This window comes from Cottoperca gobio, chromosome 10 (assembly GCF_900634415.1).
Source record: "Cottoperca gobio chromosome 10, fCotGob3.1, whole genome shotgun sequence".
Taxonomy (NCBI): Eukaryota; Metazoa; Chordata; class Actinopteri; order Perciformes; family Bovichtidae; genus Cottoperca; species Cottoperca gobio.
Genome location: NC_041364.1, coordinates 9,231,840 through 9,259,159, shown reverse-complemented (window position 1 = coordinate 9,259,159; position 27,320 = coordinate 9,231,840). Strand labels below are relative to the sequence as shown.

General features: G+C 41.7%; 2 protein-coding genes across 2 annotated transcripts; one reads left to right on the top strand and one right to left on the bottom strand.

The window, feature by feature from the left end:
• Positions 1 to 782: 782 nt before the first annotated feature.
• On the top strand, positions 783 to 23,865 carry mcf2a (MCF.2 cell line derived transforming sequence a). The gene is made up of 30 exons (XM_029442077.1): positions 783 to 897; positions 5,749 to 5,817; positions 5,912 to 6,026; positions 6,385 to 6,475; positions 7,935 to 8,054; positions 8,518 to 8,633; positions 8,838 to 8,988; positions 9,254 to 9,369; positions 9,488 to 9,602; positions 9,812 to 9,931; positions 10,056 to 10,247; positions 10,351 to 10,542; positions 10,868 to 11,039; positions 12,392 to 12,468; positions 12,583 to 12,668; positions 12,817 to 12,883; positions 13,285 to 13,400; positions 14,182 to 14,251; positions 14,339 to 14,431; positions 14,639 to 14,731; positions 15,131 to 15,256; positions 15,341 to 15,562; positions 17,807 to 17,899; positions 18,070 to 18,148; positions 18,609 to 18,672; positions 19,884 to 19,984; positions 20,370 to 20,482; positions 21,504 to 21,616; positions 21,741 to 21,844; positions 21,919 to 23,865. The coding sequence occupies exons 1-30, from the start codon at positions 783 to 785 to the stop codon at positions 21,957 to 21,959; spliced, it is 3,342 nt and encodes a 1,113-aa protein (XP_029297937.1). The 3' UTR covers positions 21,960 to 23,865.
• Positions 23,862 to 27,320, bottom strand: f9a (coagulation factor IXa). The gene is made up of 8 exons (XM_029442076.1): positions 27,220 to 27,320; positions 26,819 to 27,006; positions 26,711 to 26,735; positions 26,402 to 26,515; positions 25,676 to 25,810; positions 25,275 to 25,582; positions 25,028 to 25,151; positions 23,862 to 24,855 (listed from the first exon to the last, which is right to left on the bottom strand). Exons 1-8 carry the CDS (start codon positions 27,281 to 27,283, stop codon positions 24,260 to 24,262), a joined length of 1,554 nt encoding a protein of 517 aa, XP_029297936.1. The 5' UTR covers positions 27,284 to 27,320; the 3' UTR covers positions 23,862 to 24,259.

Here is a 27,320-nt window from a genome sequence, read left to right as displayed (position 1 = left end):
GGGCCAAACTTGTTGGCTGAGGGTGTGGTAGAGTTAAATTTTTTCTTTACAATAGATCTATTCTCCACTGTTTGCATCTATATTATAGTACTGCTGAAGAAAGTGGGGACATGAACATGGCAGCCAGGCTGCCTAACAATCCTGCCTACTGTAGTACAGTCTGCATTATACTGAAGGCATAGAAAGCAGCCCAAGGGAGTGTGAAGTGCGAGGAAAAGTTGGGAGGGAGTTGGCAGTGTGTCAGGAGCAGACTCTTGAGCTCTGCTTGTTGCAGAGCTGACGCACTAAAGCCCAGAGAGGGAGAGAGGGAGAGAGAGAGAGAGAGAGAGGGGAGGGGCGACAGAGAGACAGCAGTGGCCAGATGGAGCCTAGTTTGTTTTGAAGTAGCTGCTGCTAAAGCAGGACAGTCTGCCGCCACTAGTGTGTATGTGTATGAGGGGGAAATATCATTACACCCAGTCTGGGCAACAACGGGACAGCAAACTACTGCTTCCTGCTCATGCGGACAGGCCAGTTGTAACTGTGCTGCTCAGTGTGGAGTCACTCTTTGCAGCTCAAGGTCAGGAAGATCCAGAGCAGCAGATTCAGGCAACTGTCCCGTCTGGATCTTGGGACCCGCAGTGGCAGGTGGGCATAAGTTTCCCTGCTGTAGCTCCCAGCCTCGATCATACACACACTATGCGGGGCTACAGGACTCTGAAAAGGATGTGAGGCCTGGATAATACCTCCCACGACTCACGCCTCAGTTCTCCCAGCCTGATCCAGCGCCTGAGACGAAGGGAATGGGCCCAGCTTCACTGCAGGAGGAGAGAGAGTCGGAGAAAGATTCAAAGAGGGAGATGGAGGGCTACCGCTGCCTTCTGCAGGCCGGCTCTCAGCTAGAGAGCACTCTGCAGCGTGAGTACACATGATGCTGACTGTCCTCATTTAACTTCCGCACACTTTTCAACATAATCCCGTATCCGCTCTGAAACTATTTCCCATTACTACATTTTAGCACGATTCAGCAGACCGACACTCTAAAGCTCTGTAGCAGAAGTCCATTTAGTTTGATTTACAGTGTTCATGTGTAAATTCTGAGAACCCTTACAGGACGTAACTGGAGCAGTGCAGTCTGTGTCTTAGGTTGGTCAGTATTATTGATGTGCCAGTTCCTGCAGCTTTGCTCCAACACCGGGCCGTTGCAGGGATTATGTCATCATAGCCTTCACAGATGGACAGATATTTATCCATAGTGATTATTTGTAGCCTGAATATCTGCAGACTGCTGTGGGTTGTAGATCAGATTTGGTCAGTGTCGGATGAAAATTGCATACTGCTGATGTCAACTAAGCCATTCGAAAGAAAAAAAGAGGATCTTTTACTATTGTATTGTGTCATGTATTGAATTATGGGACTAATAAAAAACACTTTTTTATCTTAAAGCAGCAACGGAATTTAATCGGGAAAAGTAACAAAGGTTCTTTTAAAACAACAATGTAATTAGTTAAACATGTATTTCCCAGAAGACAGAGGTAGTTTTTGAAAAGCACCACATATCGCATCACCCTCAACATTTGTCAGTCATCACTTTAAAGGTGTATTTTGCAAATAGCAGAAACAAAATAGGGAATGAAGGTAAGATGATGGACAGAAATAGCGCCTGATGTGATTGACAGCTCCTTGGAGGAGCTTCCTCCAGAGGCTAATGTGATTACTTTGGGTTCTTGGCAGCCTTGTGTTATTGTTTAATTGATGGGCCTTTGCCTTTTTATGTCACCTGCAGGTTCATTGTACCTGTGTGTGTGTGTGTGTGTGTGTGTGTGTGTGTGTGTGTGTGTGTGTGTGTGTGTGTGTGTGTGTGTGTGTGTGTGTGTGGGTAACAGAGACAAGGCCACGCTGAGTTTCTAAAAATACCAGCCAACGTTTTTCTTTTTTTCTCTCTTGTGTGAAATGTGACTCTTGCTCTCTGGGTTTGTCATAATCTGCTTACAGGGGATGCAGTGGTGAGCACAAATACCACTGCTGTATGAAACAATAAGCATGAATCATCATTTTAGTCATGGCTAATAATACATCATCCTGTACGTAGCTTGCCCTTTCCTTTCTCCACCACCAGCGTGTGAGCCTTCTTGAGAGTCAAAGTAAACCTGCTATAATCCCAATACTCATGACACGGGGCCGTAAAACTGCGTTGTTAGGCAACACCTCATAAAAGACAATCTAAATCTTCATTTCCGTGTCCTGCTTATCAATTAAAGTGTACAATCATAAACAAATACTGCAGATGGGCACAGTATGCCATGAACACATATCATTTTCACAGCAATATGATAAATACAACACAGTCTGATAATCTTATATGACAGAAAGCCGTGTGCATCAATTAACTAATTAATTAATTAATTAGCATTAATCACCAAACACTACAAAGGCCAACAGGCCACGGTGCAGTAACAGCAACATGTTCCTCCTTCCACTGCCACTTCAACTACACGCTTCCTTAAGTGTGTGCATGTCAGCGACACTTCAACTGATATTAACTCTTCAACGCTTTACTACTGAGGGTCACTAACTTATAACTGCTTATATACAGGGTCACTTGAGTCGTTACAGTGCACACACTTCAACTATCTCCCGCACTTCAGCTGTAACTGAAGTTCATTGTCTTTAACAGACAGTCTTCGCCTCTTACACTTTAACTGACAGTTTACCTGCTTATGCTTTAACCGGCTTTTCAGTTGCTTTTATGGCTTAGACAACATCTGACATTTCAGTAGCTTTCATCTGTTCCTTTTCAGCTGACAGCTTTCAGCACTAACTCTTCACCTATATCACCTACTGTATATTCCAGCTGCCTACAGGGCTTCAATGTGAAACTGAACTTCGAAAGGCTTCCAGAAATGACACCTCAAACTCACTTTCAGAGTATCAACTTCAACTTCTTAAAGTGCCTCAACTCAGACTGCAACTCCCAAACTTCTCACATGCAAACAATTAACATTTAAAGACATGTTTTGCTTGATTACCATGTTTGCTACTGCAGTTATCAGCAACATTAGCAGAGGAAACTACAATATTCCTCCCTCCACAGCATAGAATATCACATTTGTTCTAGCTAAATACCCACAACATCACATGCATAGGGGCTGCCATGCCAAAGATATGTGAAGCTATTGTCTGGGGTTTACTATCCATCTACTTCTGGCCTTAAACCAATCTAGTTTTCATGTATCCCCGCGGGTTCTTCTACCAGAATGCAGCCACCCACCAGTCTAATCTGCTTTGCATGGAAAGCTTTGTTTAGCAAAAATAATCATGACCTAAAAGCAGTATGCGGCGAAGCCTCTGTGTACTACGAACATGTTTTATGTGTAAGCGGGGATTACATGTTTCCTGCTTTTGGGTTTTCTCCAAAAATCATTCTGAATAATAACATCCACGCTCTGTATGTGTGCTCTCTCCATCTTTTAAAATGAAATATTCTGCCAACCTATTTATATTGACGTCGTATGGTGCCTATAAAATGTACACACTTTGACTCTTTAGACACGGATCATTTTGTAGTGATTTCTTTCACACTGATCATCGTTAAAAATAAAAAGCCTGTGATTCCATGTTGTAAAAGAATAAAACGTGAATAAGTACAAGGGGGGGTGGGGGGTAAATGCTTTTTATAGGAGATGTATGTAATGAAGTCAGTGTAGATGCTCCTCACTGTTTGGACAACAGAGATAAGCTCCCCGCCTTCAGCTTTGTACGCAGACTGAAAGGATTGGTCTAGGAGTCTGGATCTGTTTGACTGGCAGCACTGACTGGAAAACATCCTCCTATCTGTGTGTGTGTGTAAGAGCAGAGGAGCAAACAGAGGTTATTTGACTTTCACCTGTGCACACCAATCCTGCATGTCACCTGGAAAGGTCATGACTCAAGCTCAAAGAGAACCACACCATTTCCTACTCTGATTACCTTTAAAGTGTTTAAAATGTGGGAGTTATTCACAATGAAACGGTGCTTTATACTTTATAAGTGTCCCTGTTTGATTGACGGCACTACAAGGCATTTCATGCAACTCAATCATGGGATGGGCTTGTAGTCGTGAGGAGAGTACAGCATACTTCCACAAACTGGCAAGTTTATTAGCAGCATTGCAGTTTGCAGCACAGGCTGCTCTTGCTTTGATGAAACACAGTAAAGGTCCGCAGTGTGTGTGCTTTTTCTACATCCACTAACTGCTCTAATCATTTCTTCATCACATTTGGTCATTGGCTTCCTATTTATAGGATGTACGAACTGTTTCTACATCTCACCAGCTTACACATTGTTTTATATAAACAATGCATTTCATAATATATCTGTGAATTGCAGTTATCCCGATGGAAAATGTAACATGACATCTTATTGTTTAAGACCTGTCTCAACTCAGCGAAGGTCTTGTGGCAACAGGGGATAGATGGTTATATAACTATTCCAGTGTGACGGTAACTTTACCCTGCATCTGTGTGTGCACAGTCCAGCCATTGGTCCTCCTCTGGCCCGGCTTGGCTCAGCTCCTCTCTGTTACAGACGCACATCAAATATTCAGCAGGTGCCAGTAGAGCTCATTACTTGCTGCCTGACGGACACTGTTACTGCAGTCAACGCATGGAAAATAACACGTCCTCCTCCTCTCTCCCTCTTTCTTTTGACCTCTGTCACCTTTATCTTTTTGACTCTGTGTTTTTCTACTTCAATCCTGCAATTCATTTGTAATGTCTCGATCCATTATGGATAAGGAAACGATGAATTGTGAGTGAATTGACCGCCCTGTCGTTCTGTTGCATTAGCCCTTAGTTTTGTATGATTTTAATAAGTTAGTGCCTCGGTACTGTTTAATTCCAACAACTCAAACTTTCCAAACATTTCATACACTTCAAACCATTAAACAAAATGGTCAATGTTGCAGTGTTGTAAAATTACTTTTGTAATTATTTATAACAGTCTGTATTTTTACATTTGTATTTATAATGTACAGCCTTTATTGCTTATTTTTTATTTTATTTGTACTTACTTTTAATGGAGGGAGGGGGGGGGGTGTAATGTTAAAAATGATATAATGTATAATGTCTTTTAAGATACTGGATGTTTAAACTTCCCTCGGGATGAATAAAGTATCTATCTAATTTTCATTCCTGTCTGTTTTTGATAATCATTGTTTGGAGATAAAGCTGCAAAGTTACGGTAAAGTTTCTCATGCATTAAGTCTACTGTAAAAACAAAGTGAGCATATACACTTTCAACATGTCTGCTGTCTACACACCTGCCTGAATGATTCCTTGTGTACCAAAGGGCAGATGAAAGCCTCTTTTGAAATCCACTGACTGCTCTGTAAGAGACTGTGTCCACTCAGACTAGAACTGTAATGGCACCAAGCATGAGACACCGGGCCATCTGCCAGTAATCTTAACACTACACCAACATCACTTCAGATGCTGCACTGTAAATGAGCGAATGCCTTTTAATGATGTCATTGTCTAACTTGCACCAGATGCTGGATTTAGTTCAGCCTCAGTAAGAAAGCGTATCCAGCTGCAGAGTATTGTCATGGAATATCAGTTAAAGTCTCTGTTCTTAGATTAAAGCTGATACATGTGAGTGTCTATCTTTTAAATGTGACCACTTTCATGTCAAAACTTCAGCGACAAAGGCATCCGTGTGGTCGTCGCCGCGGTAAAACCTCTGAAACATTATTTAGGTCGTCGAGTTTATCATGTGTGTATCTTCTTCCAGAGGTGACTGTCCCTCTAAGCTTGAAGGAGGTTGGAGGCTACATAGAGAAACAGGTGGCGTACCTGTCAGGTGAGGCCTTGTTTAGTCATTTCTCAATAAAGGTTTTCAAGTGACGAAAGTGTCCCATTTGTAATTTTCCGTCTCAATATATCTTTGTTCCCAGGGGGCCGTGGGGAAGACTCCAGTGTCATCATCACCCTCCCAGAGAGCTCAGCTTTTAGTGACATTCCAGAGGAAGCGTTAGCCAAAGTCTTTACATACCTCACTCTCATCCCTCGGTGGGTCCTCCTTCATCTATTGCTGTCTGATTCTCTCCCTCTCTCTTTCTGCAGTGCACCAAAAGCCCAGCTCTTGTATTCTGAGCACAGCTGGTCTTTACTGCTCCATAGTGTCAAATGTCCTAGGATGCCCTCTATGTCCAAACCTCACTCTACCAAGAGATTAGGAAATTGAAACGTGTCATTGCATTGAATTTTGAACGATAAAGAACTAATGTACGTAGTTGTGAAGCACCTATAAATTCCATTATTTCACTAATCCACCTGCTCTTGACTGGTAATCTAATGTTCCTGTCTGATAGCTTTAAATCACAGGATGACATTACAGCTGTTTACAATCGCCTCGTTTTTCTTGCAGAACGAGGCAACCCGGAGTCAAATTTATCATAATTTTAGACCGAAGACTGGATACATGGGCCTCTATCAAAACGGCACTTGCCAGGATAGCAGTGAGTTTCACGTTACACTTTTCTTTTTCATCAAGGCTCTTTGTATCTAATCAATATTCCTATTACATTGTTTTGACATCATGTATATGACAAATCACTGCTTGTAAGATGCAGTATGGCTGTGGGCATAGGCTATTGTTTTATTTAAGAGTTGCTGTCCATGGTGCTGAAAACCTGAGCATTACCTGGACACCTCCCATCATATCAAACTACTATTATTGCATACAAGCAAATGCTTTTTTTTTTTTTCCGGCCCTGGGTTAAACTTCCATGTGGTGTGAAGTTTGAAGAAAAGAGTAAACAATCTGTACGGAATGTCCCATTACATATTGCTGCAAATGAATGAGTAAGCAAAAAAAACTGTGTGATGACGGGGGTGCTGAGGATGAGGAGGAAAGGAAGGCGGGAGGGAAACATTGCAGTCAGCGCTGCCACCCTCCATCTGAGTGGCAGCAGCAGCAGCAGCAGCAGCAGCAGCGCTGCGGCTGTGGTCGGGCAGCCGGAGTCAGCTGCATCCCTTAGCCTGGCACCGATTTCCACTGGACGGGCAGGAACTTACATTTAACCGAGATGGCTTCTACCACAATGACTGATTGTTTTTACCGGCGGGGAATACCGAAGATCCGCCGGAGAGCGGTAACGTGCTGCTGATTAGTTTTATTGACCGTATGAAGAGTTTGGGGGGAAGTTTTTGGGCGGGCAGGGTGAATGCGGCACTGGCACCAGCTGGCTGTGGCTGCTGTGGGGAGTGCAGCACTGCGGTGCAGAGTACACCTCTGCTTAGTCATGCGAGTGGCTGTGTGTGAAACCTAAACAGACCGATGTGAGGATGTTTAATGCATGCTCATCCTGAAATCAGAATGAATGAGTGAATGACCCTTCGTGGTCGAATCCGGACATATGAATGTCAGAAGTTACGTCACATGCAAACGCATGCATTGGTGATATTTCAAGACAGAATAGGAGGCAATGTTGCATATACATCTTGCTAACTATGAGGTGAATGTGCAAGTTCAAGATTTTAATATTTAAAAAAATATAAAATCTTAAATTCAATTATTTTACTCTATTAGTATTATTATTTTTAGTTTTTATAATATGTCATGCCGCAGTATTTATTTACAGCCCACACCTGCAGTGGTCTTAAGCTTTACTGTTGTTATAGAGCCTGTGCAGATGCAGACACTCCCAGGCAACGACCTCAAACGACCTAAAGATGAAATGCAGCATATGACATGTGCGTAACATGGATAAGTGACTGAACCTTGAATCCATTAGGCTGACATTAATCGTCCGACTGACAGAATGGTAGAGACCTGAAGTCTCTCCTGTCAGATGTGCAGGATACCTACCTGTATACTCCTGCATGCAGGAGTAAGTCTATGTTGTGTATTATGCTGAATCCTCCTCCATACCCAGCAGCATCAATATGACCGTGAATCTCTCTTCCCTCTTCAAGGTCTCCTTTCCTGGGAACCTCCACCTGGTCTTGGTGCTCCGACCCACCAGCTTCTTCCACCGCACTGTTACTGATATTGGCTTTCGCTTCAGCCAAGAGGACTTCATGCTCAAGATGCCAGTAAGGCAGCTCCTCCTCAGTTACCAAACATGTCCCACATCACAACAAGGTACATCTCGTTCTTGTTACAACCCTGATCTCCATGAGTCAAAATGTTCTGTGGTGGACACAGCCATGAACACATGTTGATTTCAGTTTTGAAACAAATAATATAATAAAGAGGCTTATCCTACCATGGTTTTAATATTTGTCTCAAGTATCAACAGTAACAATATCTGATGTTTGTCATACCATTTCCAAAGACTACCTCGTGTACACACCAGTGGTTTGTAACGACCCTTCAGTTTGGCAAAGTGACTTACCAAAACAAGTATTCCTATTAAAAGAAAATCAATTATGCATTTAAAAAAACATTTGAGTTATGATTTACATAAAAGGAACAAATGAAACATGCCACTCTTGTAACGTTGCTAAAAGTAGAAAGGGTTCTGTGTGCGCTCTTAGATTCTTTCTGCACCTTTAGGTGGTGATGCTGAGCTCTGTCACAGACCTGCTGCGCTACATCGATGAAAACCAGCTGACTTCAGAGTTCGGAGGCACTTTGGACTATTGTCACAGTGACTGGATTGTTCTACGAACCTGTAAGCTTCAAATCAATTCTGAAACACAATGGGACTAAACAATAAACAGTATCATTCTTCGTTATTTCACTGTCATTTTCTGAGGTTCACCCCTACGACTGAGCCATTATATACAGTATGGTCTCTGTATCTTAAGGACATTGAGCCACAGATCGTTCTCCTTTCACAAGTCTCTGCATTTGTGTCTTTTGCTTCCACTACAGGCTATTGAAAGTTTTGCTGTCACAGTCAAAGACATTGCACAGATGCTACAGGGCTTTGGCACGGAGCTGGCAGAGACGGAGCTCTCTGATGAGGGGAAAACCATCGAGTATCTCCTCGAGTCTCACACTGACAAGTACAGGAAACTCAAGGTGAGGTTTCAAATGCTTTCATACAAGAGACACTTATCACATCTCCATGTTCAAATCTCAAATCAAAACTCACCTCTTCAGATCTGTAATTATCGTTATGTATTTGAAACGTTGATGTCCTGTTTTATAATGTAATTATGAATCTTAATATGTGTAAAGCGTCTTTGAGTACCTTTTTAAAGCGCTTGATAAATAAAATGTATTATTACCACAATATCTATTGAATAGTGCTAATTTATTACATAAATTCTCCTCTGATTGACAGCATGCAATCAGGTCAGTGTCAAAGGAAGGTCGCCATCTTCTCGCAAGCCTGGAGACCTCCGGAAAGGAGGATGACTCCCAGTGGGATGTGAGGCTGGACTGGGAGACAGTCCAGAGGTAAGGCTGCTCCCTTTGATTCAAGGAAATACTCACATTTATAATCGTCTAATTGTAAACCTCAACCATAGTGCTTCAAGGTGAATGAGATCTACTGCAAAGTCGCTTTTCTTTTTAGGCTTCTTGCTCAGCTCAGAGACATGGAGTCAGCCTTCGATGGCTTCTTTGAGAAGCATCACCTGAAACTCCATCAGTACCTGCAGCTGCTCAGATATGAACAAAGCTTTCAGGAGGTAAGTGTTTCCATATATTTATCATGTGTACATGTATGTTTGTTTGTCTGTGTCTGTGCCCATATTTCTAAACTCCCAAGGTGGATAACATCTCTTGATGAGATGAGAGTCTTCAATCCTCAGGCCCTGGTTTTAATGTGGGCTGTAATACCTCCAGGAGCCACCAGGTTGGCTTTAGTTAGTTAGGTTGGGTGTTGTTTTCTGTTCAGATGGAGTTGTGTCTGGAGCATCTGGTGGGTCAGGAGAGGGAGCTGTCCATACATGTTGATACTCTGGCTCAAACAGAACAGGCTCTCAAAAGGTTGGACAGTCTGGAATCAAATGCACAGGTCAGTGTAACCAGTATGTGCAAATAAGAGCACTTATACATATTATACATACAGTGGGGATCACAGTGTGTCCAAAATAATGGACTCCTTCCTTCTTCTTGTGTGTCTCTGTTGGCTCTATCAGGAGGTGATGTCTCGAGCTCAGATCATCATCCTTCACGGACACCAGCTCTCCGCCGGTCACCATTACGCCATGGCTCTTATTATGCAGCGTTGCAACGAGCTTCGCCACTACTGTGATACACTCAATGCTGCTCTCAAGACCAAACACACTCGTCTTCTGCAAACACACCAGCTGCTGCTTTGTCTTGGACAGGTATTGAGACGTGCATCTTACACACACACACACACACACACACACACACACACACACACACACACACACACACAGATTTATTTACAGTGTTCTCCACCTTCAGGCCCAAACCTGGTGTGATGATGGAGCGTATCTGTTGGCCAATCAGCTGGTAGATAAGTACCAGTCTAAGGAGGGGGCTCAGGCTGCTTTGAGGGACATTGAGAGGTTTCTGGAGGGGGCGCCGTCTATGCTGAGCTCAGGACCTGACATGCTGGCCATCGAGTACGAGGCTGTCATCATGCCTCAGCTGCAGGTCAGTGACCACAACTAATCTATTTTCCACTATCCACTCTGATGTTCTGCATCACATCTTTGATCCATTGGTTGTGTCATGGAGGGGGTTACATCCTATTTAAATATAATAGTGTCTTGCTAATAGAGAGGAAAATGCATTGACCTTCTTAAAGTGAGCAGGGAGAATGGAGTCATTTGGAATATACCAAAAATAGCATTAGGGGGACGCTATGACCTTGTTGCCATCACTTCCGTGATTAGTTGTTTCTCAATATCAGCACTATTTCTGTATTTCACATCACAATCGTTTGTCCTACCCCCGTGTCCTTCTCTGTCGCTGTTAGGCCCAGATAGGGAAAACGTTTGAGAAGCATGCAGCAGTGCAGCAGATGATCCAGAGCCGACAGGCTTGTCTCAGGAAGCTGGCTGATAAACATGTGCGACCGATCCAACTGGTGACCCCCAGGCCTGAAAACACACCACGCTCCAAGTCCCCACTCTTCTCCCCCAAACATGGTACAGTACACACACACACACACACACACACACACACACACACACACACACGCACAATAATGTCTCAAAAGAAATTGTGGATGAAAGATTGATCATTGTTGCAGTTGATTAAACAACATTGGGCAACCTGATAGCTGAGTGGTTAGGGCACATATGCATAACACAAAATAATCTTTAAAACAATAAAGAACAGCATTTCTCTTTAGTTAGCTGTCCTAGTTTGCAGCATAAACAGTAGATCAACTAACTCCCTACCAACGCTCCCATGTTTCCCAGGCCCAGTATGGGGTCTTGTGTCAGCTCTTATAGCCTGGCATCAATCCCTCCCCCCCTTGGATATTTGCTTTAGGCTCCATGGTTAAATTAACACATCACAGGGCCACGCTGAGCAGGCCTAAGGTGTTCCTGAATGGGCTTTGGGGTTAGCAGGCCACCATTACAAGCAGGCTGGGACGAGGGTAGAAGGTATAATCAGTCCGCTGGGAAATACCTGACTGCTCTATTAGTCAGGAGAGCTGCAATAGAACCATGTGTGGCTCATATACATTAAAGAACCTTTCATCTCCCTTTGGGTCTCAGGGGAGGTTGCACAAAGCTAACCATATACAGTACAGTGGTACCCAATTAATACCGTGTGTGTTATCTGATGTGTTTTTATTTTTATTTGAATGTATCTATTGTATCCACTGAATGTGTCTTCATTCATTGAGTCCAAATGTCCATTCATGTCTTTAGGTTTTTTTTGCATGATATGAAGCCATACTAATGAGAGTAATAACAAGAAAGACAGTGATATGAACCCCCCCGTGATACTAGGGACAGTAGCTGTTTAAGAGAGGAGATGAAGGGAAAAGTGGTGAGCTTTGATGGATTGGATCCTGTATACACGCACGTATGTGCAGGACCACATGCATGCGTACCACTGATGAATGTAACATGGCACATGCAAGGGCACGGCACTCAGTTGAACTTGGACTATCATGTAAGGATGCAGCTGTTAGGATCAAAAGGACACTGACAGTAGTGCCAAACGCTGCTTTAGATCTTTACATACCGGTTCCAGGCCGCACCTTTAGAGGAGGCAACCTATTAGCATTGATTACTTCAAATGTCGATCAGGACTGATTCATATTTATATTTTTAAAGTTTCTGAGGAATAAAAAAGGTTAATAAGAAAGGCGAGTGAATCCCTTTGAGGCCTTCGGTTCGCACTGTGCACACGGTTATACATTTGTATTTTTATTTGATTTAGTAGTGGATGCTTGATGTACTCATCAGATCACATGGCAATATATAGCATAAGAATTACACTCATACAGTTTGATGAGCTGCTGATGATCCGGCTTTTACAGGTGATGGTTTGAAGTTCACATTCGACATCTCTCTGCCTGGGAAGAGAGCATCCCGAAAGAGCCCCAACACTAGAAAAGTAAGGAAATGTAAAACGTTTGTCTGTCACAGCTGCATTGAACAGAAAAAAATGTGAATTCAAATCCAAAGTCCAAATGGAAGAGTCAGTGTTGTGGATCTGTGGTGTCTCCAGATAGAGGTGATACATGACTACAAGGAGAGCCGGAGCTGCGTGTCGTACTTTCTGGATGGGGAGGACAACCCAGATCTGTTGAAGCGGTGAGGAAGGAGGCATCTGTCCTCAATACTGCTCTTGATGCTGTTTACTTTGTGATTCTCTTTGTTCAGTGCTAATGATGCCCTCTGGCTCTCTCTCCTCTCTCTCTCCCTGTACTTCTGTGCATGTGTGTGTATGCTCGTGTCACAGTCATGTGATGAGGGAACTCATAGAGACAGAAAGAATCTATGTGGAGGAGCTCCTGTCAATTCTGCTGGTGAGAAAATATTTTATGTCACAAAAAATAGAAATAACTTTCTGGTTGATTTTTCCATGTGTGTGTATTGCATGTTGGTTATTGGTTCTGGTAATATTGCATATGACAGCAAAATATTCGCCAATTATTTTGATAAACAAATAATCGTTAAATGCTGTTTTCAGCCTCAAAATTGGAGATTTCTTTCTTTTATCTTTTTAATATATTAAACTGAATGTCTTTGGGGTTTGAACTGACCAAACAAGACATTTAAAGACATCACCTTGGACTTTGAGAAACTGGAATAGACATTTTATAGCCCAAACAATTAATTGAGAAAATATTCAGCAGATTAATCGATATTGAAAATAATTGTTAGTTGCAGCCGTACTTTATTATGTTGCTATGATTAAATGTTGCAGGGTTACAGGGCTGAGATGGACAACCCAGCCCTGTCAGGGCTTCTGCCCCCGATCCTGCACAGCAAGAGGGACATCCTCTTTGGAAACATGCCTGAGATCTACAATTTTCACAGCAGGCAAGAGCGCAACTCACTTCACATACAGACCTGTTTGAAATAAAAGGAAACCATGTATGTTAAGTATGCAAAAGATTTAAAACACATTGTCGTAAGGAGAAAAATGTGGTTCCAATGTATACTGACTGTTAGCTATATATTGATTTGGTGGTCAGTCAGTGTTTAGGTTAACACATTTAGGGAGTATTTTCTCTTTTACTTGGAAGTGTTAGCTTTGAGGAACTGCACCGTACAATACACAGGTCTACCAGTGGTGTCACAGTATTCCACTGATCTATAGGTGGCAGTAACACTATAAGACATGCAGTGATGTACCAGTAAAGGCAGGGAAAAAGAAGACTGCAAGCTAGTAAAGTAAATCGAAAATGCACTTAGACATCAACGATACACACAATGTGTCTTTGGTGAGTAACACTGGATGTAAAGATCATTATTTATATATATATATATATATATATATATATATATATATATATATATATATATATATATATAACCACGCTAGCTGGACGTGTTTGTGGACTGGATGTCTACTGAGAGAGAATCAATGATCTTGTGTCTATGCCATAAAAGAAACATAAAACCAGATGGATTTGTTGAATACAATTATTCATTGAATGGATTGGTTGTAAAAAAGGGAATATTCATACCAACACTGGAAATCACGTGAAACAGGCGCTGGCAGAGTTCCTAGGTATAGTAGTCAGGCTGATGCGTGGGAGGGTATGTGTTAAGATGACTGAGATCTAATTCTTGACCTTTGACTTTCCTGGGAATCCAGGGTTTTCCTCCAGGACCTGGAAGGATGCCTGGAGGCTCCTGAAAGTGTGGGAGCCTGTTTTCTGGCACGGGTGAGATGATAAATATTGATATGTTGTGTAGCTGCTTTATATTTTAGTTTTCTTTCCATATTGATGTCTTTTTTTCTGTCTCCCCAGAAAGAATATTTCCAAATGTATGAATGCTACTGTCAGAATAAGCCACGCTCTGAGGCGCTGTGGAGGCAATTCTCAGACTGCGGCTTCTTTCAGGTCAGTTTTTTCAGGAATTCACTTTCAAACAGCAATTTTATCTGATGTATTTCTGTAGCGGTGTTGTGTAAGACAGGTTTACAATATTTGAAGTAGTGTAAATATTTGTTTCATACACAAATATGTACTTCTACTGTTCATACAACTAAGTTTCAGTTTTCCAGTTACAATTAAAAAGCTTACATTACATTCATCTTGCTTGTGAAGGAGTGTCAGAAAAAGCTGGAGCACAAACTGGGCCTGGATTCCTACCTGTTGAAACCCATCCAACGCCTCACCAAATACCAGCTGCTGCTTAAGGTTAGACAGCCGAGGGTGGTGTCATATCACAAACATGCACACAAAGTCACCTACATTATGTATGTGAGACCGGCTCATTCATGGTCCATTGAAATGTGTAGCATTGAAAGTATACTTAATTCTCCTCTTAGGCCTCTCTGTGTCATTAAAATCCCCAAAATATATATAATTTCAACATTTGAAACAGCTGTTCCATCTGCATACAGTCCATGTGTTTGATAGTTCTGGATAATGGGACATTCAGATTGCCCCCTTTCCGTTACCTCTAATGTTTATTATACTTCTTTACCACTAGAGTGCGCTGTTTGAGCAACTACAGTATGTTTATGTGCAGTTATTGCCTTCATTTGTGTGTAAATGCATTTTCCTACATGCTGGTTCTTTTGTTTATGGGCTCAGGAACTTCTGAAATACAGTACAGATGGCGAGGGGACTTCAGAACTGCAGGAGGCTCTAACAGCAATGCTGGACCTGCTCAAATCAGTCAATGACTCCATGCATCAGATAGCCATCACAGGCTATGAGGTGGGCATTGTGAATCAATCCATCAATCTAACGTACATTTTACAATAAAGGCTCACGCACATTTTTTTCTCCCATTGTTTGCAGGGTGACATTTGCGAACTGGGCCGCGTGTTGATGCAGGGTTCTTTCAGTGTGTGGATCAGCCATAAGAAGGGTCCCACACGCATGAAGGAGCTGGCTCGCTTCAAGCCGATGCAGAGACACCTCTTCTTGTACGAGAAAGCTCTGCTCTTCTGCAAGCGGAGGGAGGAGCACGGAGACGGCTGCGACAAGACCCCCTCATACAGCTTCAAGCACTGTCTCAAGGTTGGTCTGTGTCGATACATAATACCCTAGTCTTTGTGGAACATCAACATCAACACACAACTACTGTACTTTTAGAGTATTATGATACTTTATACTTCTATTCCACAACATTCTTTTTACTCCACTACAGTTACCCTACAGCTTGAGCTACTAGAAACTTTGCAGATTTAGATTATTAATACAGAATAGAAATCTAAAACTAATACATTATGATTTATTATTATAAAATCATTCAAATTAGCCCTGCAACATTGCATCACTAAATATAATCCAGTAATCTGAAATCTGACATTCTACAAAATGAGTACTTTTACTTTTGGTGCTTTTAAGTATATTTTGATGCCAATACTTTTACTTTTTGATTTTGAATGCAGGACTTTTACTTGTGACAGTGTATTTTTAAACTGCACTATTTCTACTGTTAATCAGAATACTTCTTCCATCACTGGTTAATATACAGTATGTTACTATATATATATATATATATATATATATATATATATATATATATATATATATATATATATATATATATATATATATTAAAATGTGTTTTCACCTTGAATACAAAAAAGAAACAAATGTTTTTAGTGGATCACTTACTCCTGTACTCTACGCTGGTATGTAAGCATGCAGCGGTGTACGTTATGTAGAGTGACAGACAAAATGACATCTTGTGGCAGCTGCAGAGCTAATTCTACATGTACTTTGTAGTGTCCATAGAATGCAGTAAACTAAATTAATATGGCTCTATATTATATTATTAATAATGTTATACAGTGCAATTGTCTGACTTTGATGTGTAAATTACAGTTATATAACATTACACCTGTCACAATGATGATTTAATCATATAAAAAAAAACTCCATTTACTGCTCACTACAGAGTACACTGGAGGTGTTTATTATGTAATAATAATAAGAAGCTTTATTGGTATAGCACTTTTCATACAAGAATTGCAGCCCAAAGTGCTTCACAGCAAAAACATAACAATTAGTACACAAATAGACAGAATAAGAGCATTTACAGTACAATAATCACAGTGTTGATGTAAATGAGTCTGAAGTACCATTATAAAATAGCAGAATTAAAATAGTATAAAATAGCAGATAAAATAGCAGATAAAATAACAGATAAAATAGTATAAAATAGCAGATAAAATAGCAGATAAATAGCAGATAAAATAGCAGATAAATAGCAGATAAAATAGTATAAAATAGCAGATAAAATAGTATAAAATAGCAGATAAAATAGCAGATAAAATAGCAGATAAATAGCAGATAAAATAGCAGATAAAATAGCAGATAAAATAGTATAAAATAGCAGATAAATAGCAGATAAAATAGCAGATAAAATAGCAGATAAAATAGCAGATAAAATAGCAGATAAATAGCAGATAAAATAGCAGATAAAATAGTATAAAATAGCAGATAAATAGCAGATAAAATAGCAGATAAAATAGTATAAAATAGCAGATAAAATAGCAGATAAAATAGTATAAAATAGCAGATAAAATAGCAGATAAAATAGTATAAAATAGCAGATAAAATAGCAGATAAAATAGCAGATAAAATAGTATAAAATAGCAGAATTAAAATAACACATTCATCACACATTCTTGTAGTCTTGCCAGGTTTGTAAGTGTTCACAACTCTCCGCTCCATACTTGACCTTCGTCAAAAACTCAAGTGGGCTTTCGACTTCTCTGTAGACATGGTTATACAAGAAAGTTATTTTATTCTAACAGCTAAAAAAAACCACAACTCATTGTGGTTTCCTGTTTTCTACAACTAGAACAACTGTTCCTGTAACTCTAATAACTTTATTACATAGGTTGAAGTTCATCTCATAGAATCACTCATTACTCCTGTCATCACTATCATGAGCTATACTTCGGTTTTAGCATTAAGTAGTGAAGTGAATGATCTACCTGAGACACCGAGTTGATGTCCGTGTCTGCGTTGTTACCTTTTAACTCGTGTAAGTTGCCCAGCTGGCCACAGAACCCGGTGTATTCCTGTAAGACTTCTTTTGTTGTACGTGTTGATGCGCGGAGGGTGTCGCAGCAACAGCTGCTGCTCTTGATTTATTATTGAGGATGTTGGGAGGAAGCAGCCACACAGCGGAGGTTTGTGAGTGTTTGTGTTCTGACAGGACAGATGTGTTACATGATGTAAGTACGTGCTGTGTGTGTGTGTGTGTGTGTGTCGGTGTCGGTGTAAACAGTGTATGTCTCTTGGCAGATGACTGCTGTGGGGATCACAGAGAACGTCAAGGGAGATGTGAAGAAGTTTGAGATCTGGTACAGTGGCAGGGAGGAAGTGTATGTGGTTCAGGTAAGGAGTGGAAAAAAGTTTGCTGACATTTAATAGACAATTAATTATATAAACTGTAAACAGAGGTCTAGCAATTGCAACTGGCAATATTGTAGCTAGATAGAAATACGAAATGTAAAGAAGGTTGTAATCCTCTGACCGTCTGCTGTAATGTTTCTGTCGTCTCTCAGGCTCCTACATTGGAGGTGAAGATGGCCTGGCTCAATGAGCTTCGTAGAATCCTGACTAACCAGCAGAAGCTTCTTAGAGGTCTGTAAACAACTGTAATGTGGGACAAAGAATCTAAGTGCACATTTCCACTTACTAGCTTCTGAGCTTTGCGCTGCATCACAGGAGAGAGCACGAGCTGCGGTTGAAAGCTCTGTAAGTGGGGGTTTGTGCTTTTGATCCTCTTTACTGTTCCAGGAACAACATTTGTTTTCACAATCTGCACATCTCACAAAAAAAACCATACAGATACGGTGGTCATATAAACTCAATCATCACTCTGTATCGCCGTATACACACGTGTCACTTACACACACACACACACACAACTATACGTAGTATTCAGTGAGGTATTTAGGGCTGCTATGGTAGAAGGGACTAAACTTCTCCCAAAGCGGACCCTCCTGCACAGAGCTGAAGTAAATAATCTATTTAAAATCTAGAAACATGACGGAATCCTACACTGAAAATGAAATACATGACCTCCTTTCTCTTGTCACAGATGAAGCACATCAACACGGCCAAATTGTTGGACACATGCAGATTTCTCCTCCACTCTCTGAGAGGTCAGTGTTTCCTGGTTGTTTCCAGAAACAGTATTTAAAGCAGTGTGTTTAGGTGCATGACTGTAGGCTATTGTTGCACAAATATACAAACACACACATGCAGTCCCAGTACTACTATCTGCATTTGCTGAGTTTTCATATCTGATCACAGCTTGAGTGAATCATTTTACGTTGCCCTGGTAGAAGCTTTGTGTGTTAGTGGTGTGTGAGAACGGGCGGAGGCCCAACTCTGTCCACTGCTGTCTGGTTGCCTATCCCCACTCCTCCCGTCCCCCACCTGCAGGGGCATGCGGCCGTCCAGAGGGGTACCCAGGGGCTGTCTGCCGGGGCTGGACTTTGTCTCTCTGTCGGCCGACGTGTTTCTGTGCCTTCGTTCTCGGAGCCCCCGTCCCCGAAGCCCCCGGCAACGGCCCCGGCCGCGCCCCCGCCACCGCTCCCAGCGCCACTGACCCGCCCTAACGCTCAGTGGTAAACTCAGCCTGGCTCACCTCGCCTTACCATGGCATGACCCACCCAGCCCGGCTTGGGAAACAAAAACCCAGGGCTGCTGTGTTTGCATACTGATCGTCACCTGCACCCCCTTTTTTTAACCTCCATTCTGGTTCATAACTGACCCGCACACTCCCTCCCCGTGGTGAAAGGCTGTGTCTTAGCAACTCCTTCACAACATTTCTAACATGGTATCAAAACAATGGTTCTTATTTCTGCATCTCAGATTTGCTATTTTGCATGTAATGCAAAAGGCAAACAAAAAGAAGACTTTTGGTTTTCATTCCATGAATTCTCTTAATTTCCTCATGACAGCTGGGTTTTCTGAAGGGCCTCATTTATTGAGATCTGTTTAAGCTACTGTAGAATTTGCTTTCTAGAAACACTCCTACTTACCAAATCTCTAAATGTGGATCTTGATAAATCGAGACCAGATCTTCCCTTGTGTGTCAGTGAGTCCTACTTTTACAGAGAAGCTTGCACATGGCTGATCTGTGCTCTGTGCTGCCGTCTGGCTGGTGCCTGAATGGTCATTGCTGTGTGAGAAACAACAGGACAGAGTTGTTCCTTGACACTGATCTGGGTCCAGCTATACTGTTGGAGGTGTGGATCAGATTCAGGAAGTTAGAGCTGACCCTAGATCGTGTGGCTGAGGATAACATCTATCCTGAGCGTGTCTGCTGACTGTGTTAAGCATTTGGTGACGCGTGTTGTTTCCCCAGCAAGCAGCAGAGGGCGTCAGTGAGCTCAGAGGACACTGAGTCAGGGAGGAGCAGTCCGGACCCCCAGCCTCACTCCCCTAAACACCAGCACAACCGCAAGAGTGAGTGACGTGTCCACACACACATTTGTGCCACAATCAAGTAGATACTTGGTAACTAAATCACATGCTTTGCACAGTATTGTACTGCTGATGCTGATTTTCTTGATAATCTCTAACTGATGTAGATATTTGACTTTTCCCCCCTCAGCAGTTCAGGTGCACTTTGACCTGAAGAACCAGATACGTCGAGGAATTTGGGGGAAAAAGGTCCAACTACTGAGATTAGCTTTTGATTCTACGTTCTTGTTAATTTCCCAGTAAGTGACAAAGGGGTTGTTATAATGTCGATATAGTTACTAAGTATCTACATGGTGTCTTTGAGGGGTAGTGTTTGGATGAATGCATTCATCGATACCTGTCACAGCCTAACTTATGTGTGTCCCAGGTTGGCCCGGAGCTCACAACTCGGTAGACATCTGCGAGGGTCTGGAGGAGTGGTCTGGTGGTCGGGACGCCTTCCATCCATCTGACACAGAGGAGGAGGTTTTGGTGCAACTGGTGAGAAGTACTCAGATAATTTAAAGTAAAAGTAGCAATAACATAGTTTAGTTAGTTAGTTACTCTGTTACAAGTGAAAGTACTGTATTAACAATGATATTTACATGAAAGGGCAAAAGTATTAGCATAAAGGGTATAGAAGTTAAATGTAATAGCCGTTAAGACCTTTACGAAGAACCTTTAATACATTTTAAGACCTCTTCGTCACTTCGAGGTCTAACTGGTGTCCTATAACACACACTTGAACTTTTTGTTATTATGTGTCATCGATAAAAAGTCATAGTATACTGTGTCATAAAACTTATTATAGTACAGTATGTCATAACATTTAAAAGAAATATAGTATGTCATAAAAACATTAAAAAAGATATTATGTCATATAAAATGTTAGAAAAAGGTTGTGCTATAGTATAGTAAAAGAAAACATAGTATGCCATAAGAAAAATCATAAAAGGTCATGGTATAGTACGTCATAATCTTTTTTTTAAATATAGTATGTCATAGAAAACATCAGAAAAAGCGTCATAAATAGTATAGTATGACATAAATAAAAGTCTTAGTATGTTGGTAAAGAAATCTGTAATTAAATAAACCCAAGGGCGTCGTGAGATAATTCTTGGGGGTTTCTGGACGGTTGTGGAAAAAAAACATATTAAAAATGAATAATAACAATAATATACTTTAGACTGGGTAATGGGTTTTACATCACATCACCTGTAACAGTGATATGATTTCATTGAGTGTGTTTCTGACGGGGGATTTCCAGCGGGTCAGCAGGAGAGAGAGAAAGTCAGGAAAAGCATCACAAATCCACAATGCCTGGAGCACATTGGACAACGCCTAGGCGCTAGCTGTTCAAAGTAAACACAACTGTCATCACAAACAAAGCACGTCTGCTAATATCCTGCCTCTTTGAGTATTTGTTCGTAATGAGCTTTATTATAAAGAACTTTTAAAAAGTCCTAACTAGATAAATAAATCTTTACTTACTTTGATCCTGACAGTTTTCTTCCTGTGTTAGTCTCCAGGCAGATACAGGACTTTGGCCGACTGTCTTCAAAATGGTCCAGACAGCATCACCATCAAATGTGGAGACGTCATCCAACTGCAGTGTGAAGACAACAAGGGACGCTGGTGAGTTCTCAGCTTGTCGAAGTGGATTAACCTACCTAACCCCCCCCCCCCCCCCCCAAAAAAAAGCTTAACCTGGTAACTATGTTTATTTATCTAATTCCTCTCCCTTTTCTTCATCCTTCAGGCTGGTGAAAAACCTGAGTCGGCGACAGGAGGGCTTCATAGCAGCTGCCAGCCTGCAGCTGATTCTAGTAGACAGCAGTCAAGGACACTCCTGCAGACTAGGAGGTACAGAAAAGACATGAATATAATGTTAAGCCATAGTATTTCTTTACTAAGATTTTCTGTATATTTTCTCGTAGAACCAGGGAGGCTGAAGGCGAGAAAGCTCAGCTCCCCGTAGAGAAGATGTGGATGATGAACAGAAGGAACAGGTTGAGCCATAGCTGTCTCTGATCAGCCACCCACTCCTCACTCCCCAGTGACGTCTTGCTTTCTCCAGCACAGTTCAATCATTAAAGAGAAAAAAAGTGGGAATCGACAGACCTGACTTTCTTCCAGGTTATGATTGACGATCTACTTGAAGTAATAAGTGAAGGTGTGCTGTGACTCAGGAACTGTTTAGCCCTCTTGGACAATCAACAGGCGATTCTTGGATCCTGATCGGTCTTCCTCCTTTCCATCTGCTAACTCACATAAAGTCGGGATGTGAGGTTGCTGCTGTAGCGGTTTGTCATTTCACAATCGGTGGACCCTTCCTCATTCCAGCTCGTATTCGAGATTCTAGCATCTCCCGAGTGTGCGTTCCCAGTTTGTCTCAGTGTGTGCTGGATGGATGGTCGTCCAGGATTTGCCTGAAACATTTCATAAAAAGCAGAGACTTTTGAACACCTGCGGTATCATTTTTAACATTTATTGTACCTCAGTGTTTCATCGTTGTGTAGTCAGTTGACATTTTGTCCATTGGAATTCCTTCATTGTATTTTTCTTACATTTCATTCCTTAAGGCACCACTCTTCTGTACAGTCTAGGAGTTAGAATGCCAAAATGTGCCGTGCCATAATGCCTTTTTTATTCCTGCTCTTTTGGAGTCTCTTGTATGTATGTTCACAAAATCAAATGCTCTGTTATTGCTTTAACCTGACCTCATAAATATTCAACAGGCACTTTAATAAGGTGGATGGACAGGAGAGACACAAATCCACCATTTGTCTACTGAATGTGCGCTTTACCTCTCTCACGGTGTATTTCCTCTTACTCATGCTGTTATTTCCTTTGTTTATTCCTAAATGTATGATGTGTTAGGGAGTCAGGGGAGACATACCCCCTGCATGCAGGCAGCAGTTGACATGTCAGCGATGGTAATGTAAGACACAAGGGCACGTGATGATGATTGATGGCGATGTATTCCTCAGAGCGCAGTGTAGACGAGGGAGAGCGAGGCAGAGTAGAAGAAAACAGAGAGAGAGAGTACCCCTCCATCACGGAGGCAGGTTGTTTCCTCCTCACCATTACAGCTCAGTTAATCTCGGGTTCTCCATTAAAAGGGATCATACAGCCAACATGAAATATACCCTGTGTGTCGAACGCTTAATTAAATATTGATTGCAGACTTATATGAATTTACCACATCAAATCGAGGCCCCAGTCAGAGGGCTGCCTTTGATTCGCTTTGTTTGATATGGAAATGAGTCTGGAAAGCAGCAGGGGCTGCTCCGCACTACACATTTCCTATGTTGTTAATTTATTTATTTAGCCGTCATGTTGTTCCTTCATATTGTGAGGTATCTGTGCAGCTCCGAATGAAATTACATCTCCATATATTTACAGGAGCTCCGCTTGACTGCACATCAAAACCCCTTTTTATTAATTTTTTTAAGCCTATAAGACAAAATCAGATGGTTTCTTTGTAACTTTAATCCAAAAATGCTGCAGACTTTGCACAGATTTTCCAGATTGGAAAACAAAAGACAAACATGCTTGAAACATTATGTATCCCGATGAGCCAAGTAGCCTGAGCTTGTTGCTGAATGTTTCTTTTAAGATGAAAATGCATGGCAACTGAACAATGAGCAGGTTTGTATTGTTAGACAGTCACTGTTCTAAACTGGCTTGTTTTTTTTGAACAGCTTCAGTTCTGTAAATAAATAAGAAAAAAATAAACTATTTATTGCAATAATTGTTTTTGAAATAATTCAATACTTGTGAAATGTTTGGCTTAAAACTAAGGCTGCTCCTCTTTTTCATGCACCCTGATTTATTTGTTTTTAATGGAAGCCAATTTATATAATAAAATTGTGCAGACTTTTGCCTTTTTGTGAGTTTTTAGTCTTGAAGCTGGTCATTTCCAAAGATCCTTTTTGTTTCTCTGCTACTGAATACCACTACTTGTAAAACATTTATTCACCAGCAGATGGTAGTGATGCGTTTTGATGTAACTCTTCACAATGCATTATAGGTATGACATGAATTTAGTTATTTATTTCATAATATTTTTTGTTCAATACAATATAGAAGGACATACACAATCATGAAAGTATCTTTAAAATGTTTTAAACATTGTTCCCACCAGTGTATTCTCTATAATGTAGACTTCTTTTGTAGTTAATTGTTATGCTGTAAATTAAACATTATGTATGTAGTTAAACAGTATCAAACCAAAAAGAGATTTGTTACCAATTATATACTTAAAATCTCTAATCTTTAAACTTCAGGGTCCGGTTCATCCACATCATCTTCCATCCTGTGTTCAGTCAACCCCATAACATGGTTAATCCACCTGTAGTAAAGGGACATCCGGGTGTACACACCATATTTCCCCTCCTTTGCACATTCTTCCCCCCAACTCACAATGCCCGTAAGGAACCATGTGTGGTGAATGCTGTTGGTGTGAGGCCCTCCACTGTCCCCCTGACAGGCATCCTTGCCCTCATCATAGTATCCTGCGCAAAACATGACGGGTGTGATCCTGGCGCTGCTGCTCCGCTTACACTCCGTCCGATCTATGAAGGGAACCTTGACCTTATGCAATGTCTCAGGCGTGAGCCCGAGGAAGAGTGTCTTGCCCCAGCCGCTGACCGTGGCCGGGGAAGACTTCTTCACTAGGGCCTCAGTAAAAGCCATGGGCCCTATGCAGATGGGTCGGACCGTTGTGGAGAAGGTGATGGGGCTTTTGAGGTACAGCAGGGCGATGTCGTGGTTGTACAAGCTCACACTGTGGTTGTAGCGAGGGTGTATGTACTGCTCCAACACCTCGTGATCCTGCTCTGTGCCCTCGCTGATGTAGCTGTCATGCTCCCCTGCAGGTAGAGACATTACAGATCACCTGTATAGATTTACTAAAAAATGCAACATGCAGTGGATGTTTGACGACTAATTCATCAAAAATGAAATGAATCAACTGATAGTTTCAGCTCTACTTTACACAGAGCTACCGTATCGTGCCTTAGCAGAGGTGACAGTGAATCTTACCTACTCTGATGAAGAAGGAGCGTTGTGTCTCCACCAGGCAGTGAGCAGCAGTGATAACCCACCGCTCGCTGAGAATGGAGCCCCCACAATACAATAGACCACTGGGACGCTCTATCAAGGCTACCTAAATAAAAGAGTGGAGCATAGGTTTAGGAACGTGAACACAGTGGAGCTGCTGTTTCTTCTCCCTCGTGTATTTCCTGTAAAAGCATCACATGCATCACATACTTGTACGTCCATACAATACCTGCCATGGGATCTCTCCTGGGATTACCACAGTACCACCTACGATGCGTCTGTAAGGTTTCAGCAGCTCCTCAGTGGGGACCTCAGCGTCAGGGTTAACCAAAAATGTATTTTGGAATTGCGTTTTTACAGAGTCATTTGTGGCAAGAGAAGGTGCCGGGGTACTGGCTGGAGTTGAGGAAGGGGATGTAGTAGTAGTGGTGGTGGTGGTGGTGTTGGTCAGTGTCGTGGTGTTCTGCAGGTAGAACAGAGACCTTGTATATACTCCACTCACTTCTGCCAGCGCATTTCTGCCACATGGAAATTCAGCTGGGTGATGTGAGAAAGGAGGAGTCAACTTCCTGAATTAAAAAGGCATTTTTATGATATTTAGGAGAGAATTAATTACGAATACATTGACACCTTCTGGTTCACAGCTAACCGAGTCCTGCATCAGCCTGTATCCTCTCGCACAGGAGCATTTTGCGCCAAAGGTTCCCATTGACTCACAGAAGTGCATACAGTCTCCGTTGTTCAAGTCACACCTTTTTGCTATAACTGGAGGAGAAAACACTATTAATTCAAACCCATCCTCTTTTTACATCTATACAATGGCAAGTTGTTGCCATACAGTGTGAGCTCCGGTATGTTGTGTGTGAATGAGGGCCGTGTGTTTGGCGCACATCTCTTAAAGTGGAAGCGCTTGAGAAAGAGATCTCTTGATGGCCAGCATGAACAGGAGGAATGATTACAACTTGTTTCAATGTACACATGGACACAAAACTATTGTCGTAAGACAGACTTTAAATGGTGAACCCAGCCTTTAAAGACAGCTACTACACTGTCAAAGAAATGTGTGATTCAGGTAAATGCAGTCTCTTCTCAGAGCGTACTTTGAATGCTGTTTTTAGAATATCCAAATAGACTAATCTAATTTTGGGACCTAAAACCAGACTGATGACGGATGCGAGCCGTTGATTTAATTTAGAAACAGGAGGAGAGAAAAATAGGCGTCTGGCTGTTTATCCTTTGAGGCTGAGATCTGATCTGATCTGATCTCATATTCTCAGAAACTTTGGATCATGTAACATAAAAAATCTAATTTCATTTGATCGCATTTTTAGATCGAGCTACAGGACTTTCACTTACTGATCTCACAGTTCTTGCCAGTGAAGCCAGACGGACATGTGCAGGTGTAGTAGCCGTGGTGGTCTTTGCAGGACCCCTGGTTCAGACACGGGCTCGATTTACACTGATCGCCATCTGAAGAGATCCAGACACAGCACCTCTAAGGATCACATCTTATTTTTCTTTACATTAAATTCAGAGAGAAACATCTAAAGAAACAAAGTTCTGCATTATGAGATGAAGTGCTCTGAAAGCAGAGGTCTGAGTCAGAGAGGAAATAATCACAACAAACACATTAAACAAAGACATTGTTATTAAAGACATTCTTACCTACATATCCCACCCAGAAGCTCATCTAAAAAACAGAGTAAAGTCTCTGGTGAGTGAGGTCAGCAAAAACAAGGATATCTATAAAATAAAAACTAAATATATACTCACCGTCTTGTCATCATTCTCAAATATCTCCCTGGCCTCTTCCAGGTCACACATTTCCTCTACACACTCTCTCTCCAAGTTGCCCTGCAGTAACTCCTCAAACACACCAGTGTTGTCGCGTCTGTGTCTCCGCAGGACTCTGTCGGCTGCCTGAGCGGACAGGAACACCGGGCCTGAGGCTGGAGCTGGGGCTAAAGTGAGCAAAAGGAAAATATAATCAGTGTTTAAGTCTTCATCTCAAACTCCACAACAACAAAGCTGTAAAGTAAAGAGATATTGATTTATTTTATAAATAAATGGCGATCCTCCACCTGGCGCAACACATCTAAAAGTAAGAACGCACAACTAACCTCAAGTCAGAGAGAAATTGTTTATGAGTGTCATACAGATAAAACATAAAATACCTCCATAGATCAGCTGAAAGTCCAAAAGCAGCCAACACAAGACAGATAGAGAAACTAGTGCCATTCCAAACTGCTATGGTCTCCAGACACTAACACACCAC

What these genes read in the sequence shown, in the direction of transcription:
- mcf2a (XM_029442077.1), top strand. Translation starts at nt 783, where the DNA reads ATGGGCCCAGCTTCACTGCAGGAGGAGAGAGAGTCGGAGAAAGATTCA. An exon ending in ACTTCATGCTCAAGATGCCA is followed by an intron (nt 8,055 to 8,517) that starts GTAAGGCAGCTC and finishes CTGCACCTTTAG; the next exon opens with GTGGTGATGCTGAGCTCTGT. An exon ending in GAGCCTGTTTTCTGGCACGG is followed by an intron (nt 14,252 to 14,338) that starts GTGAGATGATAA and finishes CTGTCTCCCCAG; the next exon opens with AAAGAATATTTCCAAATGTA.
- f9a (XM_029442076.1), bottom strand. Translation starts at nt 27,283, where the DNA reads ATGGCACTAGTTTCTCTATCTGTCTTGTGTTGGCTGCTTTTGGACTTT. An exon ending in TTGAGAATGATGACAAGACG is followed by an intron (nt 26,736 to 26,818) that starts GTGAGTATATAT and finishes TCTGTTTTTTAG; the next exon opens with ATGAGCTTCTGGGTGGGATA. An exon ending in CTCCTTCTTCATCAGAGTAG is followed by an intron (nt 24,856 to 25,027) that starts GTAAGATTCACT and finishes CTCTACCTGCAG; the next exon opens with GGGAGCATGACAGCTACATC.